The sequence below is a fragment of the Populus euphratica genome, unplaced genomic scaffold, assembly GCF_000495115.2.
Source record: "Populus euphratica unplaced genomic scaffold, PopEup_1.0 scaffold2042.1, whole genome shotgun sequence".
Taxonomy (NCBI): Eukaryota; Viridiplantae; Streptophyta; class Magnoliopsida; order Malpighiales; family Salicaceae; genus Populus; species Populus euphratica.
In genome coordinates, this window is record NW_011501894.1 from 17,868 (window position 1) to 25,450 (window position 7,583).

The 7,583-nt window shown below is 35.3% G+C and overlaps 1 protein-coding gene across 5 annotated transcripts; it reads left to right on the forward strand.

Moving 5' to 3' along the window:
• The first annotated feature begins 266 nt into the window (after positions 1 to 266).
• LOC105118587 (RNI-like superfamily protein) lies at positions 267 to 6,407 on the forward strand. Of its 5 annotated transcripts, none has more exons than XM_011016558.1 (16): positions 269 to 442; positions 531 to 642; positions 732 to 794; positions 873 to 992; positions 1,084 to 1,157; positions 1,378 to 1,474; positions 1,798 to 1,840; positions 2,472 to 2,534; positions 3,459 to 3,688; positions 4,226 to 4,346; positions 4,465 to 4,568; positions 4,777 to 4,890; positions 4,969 to 5,139; positions 5,231 to 5,374; positions 5,459 to 5,604; positions 5,906 to 6,407. In XM_011016558.1, exons 1-16 carry the CDS (start codon positions 376 to 378, stop codon positions 6,055 to 6,057), a joined length of 1,821 nt encoding a protein of 606 aa, XP_011014860.1. In that variant the 5' UTR covers positions 269 to 375; the 3' UTR covers positions 6,058 to 6,407. The 5 variants fall into 5 exon arrangements, with proteins under 5 accessions (XP_011014861.1, XP_011014862.1, XP_011014860.1 ...); XM_011016557.1 differs by having other exon boundaries at positions 270 to 442; positions 528 to 642; XM_011016559.1 differs by lacking the exon at positions 531 to 642 and having other exon boundaries at positions 267 to 442; positions 873 to 1,157.
• Positions 6,408 to 7,583: the final 1,176 nt, after the last annotated feature.

Below are 7,583 nucleotides of genomic sequence, written 5' to 3' on the forward strand. Positions count from 1 at the left end.
ACGACATCGTAAGCTGAAAACAAAGGAGCAAAGGAATAGGAGATGGGTTGTCTCTTATTTTTTTTTTTTTTTAATTTATGTGGGGTGTCCGGATCAGCTTGAGCGCACCACGACTAATCCCCACGGCTCACTGAATATCCTGCAAACCCAGTAGACATGTAAGGCACCGCAAGAATGACAGGTATGCACGCTAGGGCTTGAACCCAAGTGCAGTGGAAGGAGACAAGCCCCTTCCACCGCTAGGCCAAGCCCTAGTTTGCGGTCGTCTCTTATACTTGACTGGCCTGGTGAGTAGCTAGACCATAGATAAACGCCGCGCTGGTTCCATCAAGAGCTGATCCAGTTAGTTTTAAGATTACAAAAGTAGGAATAGGAATGGCAAGAAAAGTTCCTTCTCTAATATCTCTAGTCATCGAAACTATCAAAAGAGAAGTAGTGCACGGTAATTTCTTCTTCACGATTTCAATTGTGAATTTCTGATTTTGCAAAATTGTTGATTTCTTTAAGATATATATATAAAAAAACAGCAGCCGCCGGAGATAATGATGTTCGACCGGATATATATGACCTCCCGTCGCATTTATTTAATCGTTTATTGACAAAATTACCCCCGCTGGCTGTGCACAAATTAGAAAGAGATATGTAAGTAAGTGGGTGCGGTGCAGAACAATGCTTATGAAAAAAAGGGAAGAAATGTTTTGTTTGATTTGATTTTTATTTGGGTGGAGCAGGCCTTTTAAGGACTGCAATGATTACGAGGCTCCTTCGAACGATGATGGGAGAAAGCGTGGGAGGTCGTCATAATTTCTTTTTATTTGGGTTTTTCCTCTCGTTGCCCCCTCTAACAGTTCACTGGTGTTTTCTTACAACAGAAATGGAAACTTTGATTCGGCATGGAAGGCGCTGTTTAAGTTGCGCTGGCCGGATCGTTTTTACCCTTCTGAAACACAACTTGACTGGCGACAGATATACTGGCAAACACACTTGCAGAAGTATTGCTACCTATTCTATATATATATATTGCTTGTATTTGGATTCCTCTTCTTCTTCTTCTTCTTCTTCTTGTATTAACCGGATAAACAGTTGCCTTGATGAAGCAGCAGAGTTAGCTTCGCTCCCCTCTTTTGATGGATGCATCGGTGAGATGAATGTTTCAGGTAATGAATCAAGTTATTTCACGTAAAAAAAAAAAAAAAGAAGAAGAAGAAGAAGAAGAAAAAGATGAGGCAACTAATCAAGATAGTGCATTTCAGAAACACATCTGTGACTTTTTTGTTTTTGTTTTTGTCTTTTTTTGTTTTTAATGTATTTGCATGTGCTTCTAGCGTTGTTAAGTTGAGGAATTTGTTTCATCAAATGTTGTTATGTTCCTTGCAGATGGTATACTGAAATGTATTGGTTGCGAGGGACATGTAAATCATGCAAATTATTCTAAATTATCATACCACTGCCAACAATTTGGGCACTATGCTAGGTAACATGTATTGCTAAATCTTTGTATTAGGAGAGCTTCTGCCTAGCCTCTTTAATTTCTGGAGGAAACCGAGTTGCTTATGTGAACATCTTTTCAAATCTGCCATTATGCAGAAAAGCTTGTTTCTTCCTTTGATTTTTGACAATATGCTTATTCCATCATCAAGGCTTTCATGCAAGTGACCGTTCAATGTGAAACCAAATCGATTTTACTTATGCAACGTAACATGTATTGTGGAGTCTCTTTAATATGTCCATTATGTTTAAACCAATTTATTTATACTAACATGGTTTAGGTTCATTTATATTGTTTTTTCTGTGCAGCTGTTTGAGACTTCAAAATGTGTTCTGTGTTGCAGAAACTTGTGTATGTTCTTATCCCTTTAGTAGAATAAAACCATCAACAACTTTGAATTTGTTTCTAGAGTCTCTATGTCTATTATTGTTGTTGTTATTATTATTTTGAATGGATTCATTTTGGCTGGAGTGTGTTTTGGTTTTTGCTGGCCTTCATATATGCTGAAAACCTGAAAGTTGGGTTGTTTAGATAGTATTCTTTTTAAAAGTGATACTAAATGTTCTTACCATTGTCCTGACAATCATGGAAGGAGTTTTTGTTGTTCATTTTGTCAAAGCTTTCCTAGGCATGTTTTCATACCAGATCAACTCATCTTTAGATATTTCATGTTTTGAGGGTTTCCGTGGAAATTAACTAAGAAAAGTACAAGCAGCATGAGGTTCAATATAATGATAACATTTGCTTACCTCCTCTGGACTGAAGTTGCAGGAGGGAGAGAAGATGCAACCTCTAGTATCATTATTGTTTCGTATTTTTCTGTCAAGAGGCAATCTTAGTCATGTTTGGAATAAATTTTATTATATTAACCTGTTTTTATGATTTGCATTAAAAGCCACGTCTCACATCGTTAATCGTTCTCAAGACATTGCTTCTGGACAGAATGATCAATACCACGATGCTAATAACTATTTTGAAACAGGTATTATTAAGGAAGAGCAACTTGCAAAGTTTGATAGTGCGGTGGATCATATCTGAGAAACATGTATGCTTGCTTCCTTTTTATATGTGCATTAGGATATTATAAGTAGCTAAGAACTCTTGTTATTTTTGAGAGAGAGTGCAAGACCAATAACTTAAGCTATAATTATAATCAGTTTATATCCACAAAACAACAAAAAGGCACTAAAAAGAGAAAAAAATGTAAACAAGCATAGCACTTGACAACTTAACAAATAGCACTGCTCTTGCCGTACATACTACAAATGTTGACTACGGTGACAAACTGAATGGATATGCTTCTTGACAAATTTCCAAGTTATGTATCTGTTGTTTTACACCATAATATGGAATTTAAAAGGAAAGAATTGAACTACTTTGAGAAGTCTAGATAAAAATCATGAACTTATGCAAGTCAACCAGGGATGAATAAGAGCTTTTACAACCTAGATTCTTTACCCTGCCTTTGGAAATGCTATAAATACACTCATTCCAAATACTGCTCTGCCACAATAGGAAATGAAAGTAATTTGTGTGTACCAACTTATAATAGTTTCCTAAGAGGCGATAAGATGCTCCTTGCGAGAAGAAAATGTAATCTGATTTTATCTGACCCTCATGTTAAAAGCATATACATTACTAGTGATCAATTTGTGTCAATGATAAATTATTTCTCTAAGAAAATGTAATCACCAACCTGTGCAGCCAAGCAAATACTCTAGATCCTGTTGACGTGACTTTCTTGGTACATCTAGAAGCACTTGAATGCCGCTATTTTTTACTTGGATAATAATAATTCAGTCGTTCAGTGAGACCATGTAATTAAATATCAAATTTATGCAACCTATGCTTGAAAATGGGAAATTCTCCTTATCATAATGTAGTCAAGCTCCTTAGACTAATGTTTATTTGTGTTACCCTGTGTCCAAATTCAATGAAAAATGCTGAATTTTGATTATTGTATCAATAGGTTGATGGGTTATGCAAACTGTTGCTCCAAAACAGTGAAACTTTGACATCACTAGAGTTCATTTACTGCAAGCTTTCACCAACTTTTGTGAGTGCAATATGTGGTTCTTTAAATGTGGTTAATACACACACACATGGAATAAAGCACTTCTCAATCAACACATCCAGCTTTCTTGAAATTAATCCAGTTTCCTTACCTCCTGGATTTGTATCATTCCTTTCATCAGGCAGGTATATCGATTCGTCTCAACCTGTGCTTTGTTCTTGATCAGCTTCTTACTGTATGTTTTTTTCTCTGATTTCTTGAGGTTGTTGAGATGCTCATAAACTGTCAAATCTAATGGGTTGTGTTGAGCCATCAGCATGTCTGTACTTAGAGGGTAAATATACTGGACAAGTCCCCTGGAAGTCTTGAACTCTTAGCTGTAACTCAGCTGCCATAGTGCCAAATATTATTCGTTGTATTTTGGTTGCTGTTAGTTTCTTGGGTGTATTTCAATATCCAATCAATGCACACAGTACCACTTCTGGTGTGGTTTTTATTTTTCTGGAATGTATTCTGGAATTGTTTTCTGCTGAAACAGCCCCTTAGAGCTCTTCCCTGGACTTGCATAGCGAATAAAAGCAGAAAATTATGATTACTATATTACATTAACCTATTTACAAATCTCAATGGCTTGGGTGTGTAAACGGAGTTTGTTCTCCTGGGAAGGTTCCTCTGTTTACTTCAATGATACCTGCCCTTACTCGTAAATGTTTTTGTTTCAGGTCTTTGTGTTCTTTGAAATTACATGACAACCATCTAGACAGGAATTTTGCATGGATGCTTTTTAGTGTTCTTCTTGACGCTTCCTCTAGCCTATCCATCCTTGACCTTTCTGACAACAATGTGAGTAATGCATTTCTATTAGATCTACAATGTGAGTAATGCATTTCTATTAGATCTATCATGCATTTCGAATTTGTCTATAATTGCAAAACATTGATATTTTGAAATAACATTACAGATAGCAGGATGGCTTTGTAATCTCAATGGGAAATCAAAATGCAAAGTTCCATTATCGTTAGGAATAGGAAAGTCTTTGCAATCATTACGTGTACTCAATATAAGGTGATATGATCTGCTGTTTCTCGTGTTATTGAACAATATCTTAAACCAAGCTATCCCAATTTTGTCATAACCATGTCCACTGTTATTTTTTTCTCTCCATTCAATTTAGGGCATAGCACTCTGATGATTAATAAGATTGTATGACTGCCTTTTGGTTTTCAGACAGTTTTTTACTTTATTAATTAATAAAATTATTGTCTGGTTTCAGGGGAAATGATCTTCACAAGGATGATGTGGAGAGTCTTAGATGTGCACTTGTTTCCATGCCGAACTTGGAGATCCTAGATATAAGTGACAATCCCATTGAGGATGATGGCATCAGGTTAGATGAATTTTCATTTGCCGCATCCACTTTCAATGTAGTAGGCAAAAGTCTCAAAGCTGCAGTTGAACTTTGCAGATGCTTAATCCCTTATATTGTCGAGGCTCATGATAGATGCTCTCCCTTGGCTGAGTTGTATTTAGAGAATTGTGAGCTTTCCTGCAGTGGAGCTACTGAACTTTTAGATAGCCTTTCAAACTTGAAAAGACCGCTAAACTCTCTCTCACTTGCAGATAATGGCCTTGGCAGGTTTGTCTGTTTGGCTCTGGTTTAGAAGTAACAATTTATTGTTTATGTTTTGTTCTTGAGTTGCATTAACTTTGTAATTACTGTAAACCAGTGAAGTAGCAGGACCTCTGCAAAAAATTTTGGGCACAGCTATTAAAACACTTAATGTTGGAGGCGTTGGACTGGGTTCACTTGGCTTTCAGGAACTAGAGAAAGGATTGATGACAGAATTGAAGCTTGTTGATATCAATATAAGGTTTGAAACTATTTCTTTATTTTCTTAACTGATATTATGGCTCTTGCCAAAAGTATGGATCGACTAATGACTTAATTGGTACAGCAAAAACCGCGGTGGGTTTGAAACTGCAAGATTTTTGGCAAAGCTCATTTCATTGGCTCCAAACATTATTGCCATCAACACAGCATACAATCTCATGCCTTTAGAATCTTTAACAGTTATATGCTCTGCTCTGAAGTTATCTAAAGGTATCTATCTACTTGAATGATTTTTTGTTTATTAATATTGGCTGTTGACTTCCACTTGTTTCCTTTGTTGGTATAACATTGGTAACACATTTTACATTTGAAATCTCGTCATTTTCTGTTGGGAAAATTAAGGTATTATGATATATACAATAAAGTTAGCCAAATTTCAAGTGCTTACAAGTTTCCATGGAAGGTGGCAGTAGTACAAAATGAAATGACTACTTTTGGGCATGATGCTAATGGCCCGTGATTTCATGTGAACACTTGAATCCTAACCTATATTAAACTTGTTATCACTTAGGTAGTCTTGAGCGTTTGGACTTGACTGGTAATAACTGGGACTTTCAGCCAAATCACGCTTCAATGGTTGCTGAATTCCACCATAATGGAAGGCCGATCTTAATTCTTCCATCATATCTTGCTGTGGATGTTCCCTATGATGACGACCCCTAGATGGTCTGGGTGTATAATGAACAAAGGTAAATGCAGAACTCCTTAAGAGTTGTTGGGATTGCTTTTATGTCAACATGAACATCTGAGCATAAAGTGTATTTGATGTAATTCTGTGTAAAGTTTATCTGCGGCTCCTTCAAGAGAAGTGTTTATTTGTTGTTTTTCAACAGTTGTATGTAGCCGATTCTTACCATTGTTTTATATTGATTTGGTTCCATGGCCATTGTGGGCTTTGAGTCGAACTCTCTGCACGCTGAACCAGCATGTTTAACTTGAACTTTTGGGAGACACTGTACTTGTACACTTACCTAGCCGATGGTACTTTATAATAATCCTTGGAAGTTTTTGTATGCAGCTGATTTTAGAAAATTTTATATTTTTACCGTGAACTGAAATCACCTTATTTCTTTTTTGTTCCTTTTTTTTTTTTTTTTTGGGTTTGTGATACACCGTGTCTTGGAATGGTCTGGGCAAATTTATGTTGCATATCTCTCTGCCCTTGCCATCAATCAGAAAAGGTTTGCCCAATGTTCTATAGCATGGAATTGGATGATCTTTAGAGTCATTTGTTTTTTCGAAGGAGCACATCAGAAAATGAGAGAAATAACACAGTTCAAAATTTATTTTAAAAAATAGCGTTGTTTAGCAAGTTTTATATGACATTTACGCATTGCATTGCATTGCGAGTTGCATGTATTATTTGTCTCTTGTAAAAATTACGATTCTCTTATAAAAATGTGCGAGGAGTATAGCTTTTTACTTGTAGAGTTTGTGTATAAGAATAGCAGAGTTTGAAATGACGTCTTAAGAAGTGAGCTTCCATAACCACCTTTAGTGTTGTTTGAGCCATCTCGAGTGGCTCCCTCTACACACAAAATATCATTGTGTAGCTTAAATGCAACCCATACTATATGTTTTAACAAGCTCGAGCTTAACTTCTTTGAATTTTGAATAGTTAGAATATAATGTCACCAACATACACCAAGAATGATAATTTTTGGTTTGATGTTTAACTAAAAAAATAACCATATCAATTTTTTTAAAAAATTAAAAATTAAAATCAGTTCAAATCGACCAATTCTAACTTGGTTTAATTCATTTAATTGAATTAAAAAAATCATATAAAATTAATTTAATTTTATAAAAAAATGTAATTCACGAATAAAAATATAGAAAATAAAGTATCAAGCTAAAATTTTTAGAGATAAAAATAACAAAAAATATATTTTTACTTTTTAATAATTATCAACAATGATACATGGTTTAGATACAAGAAGTTGTTGGAGGTGCCATAGTTGGAGTTCATTAAGGAAGTCATGGTAAACTAGATGGGGGAATAAATCTAGAATATATCTAAAACACCAAGAATGAAGATGCACCTAAAAAATAATATGGGAAAAAGAAAAGTTCCGTAAAAGTTAAAGGATGTTGGCACAAGTTCACCCTCTCCCTTGTTTCATCCATTTTCATCGGAGAAGAAAAGAAAAGATAGAAACAGAGATCTAAAATTGAAAGAAAACTTGGGG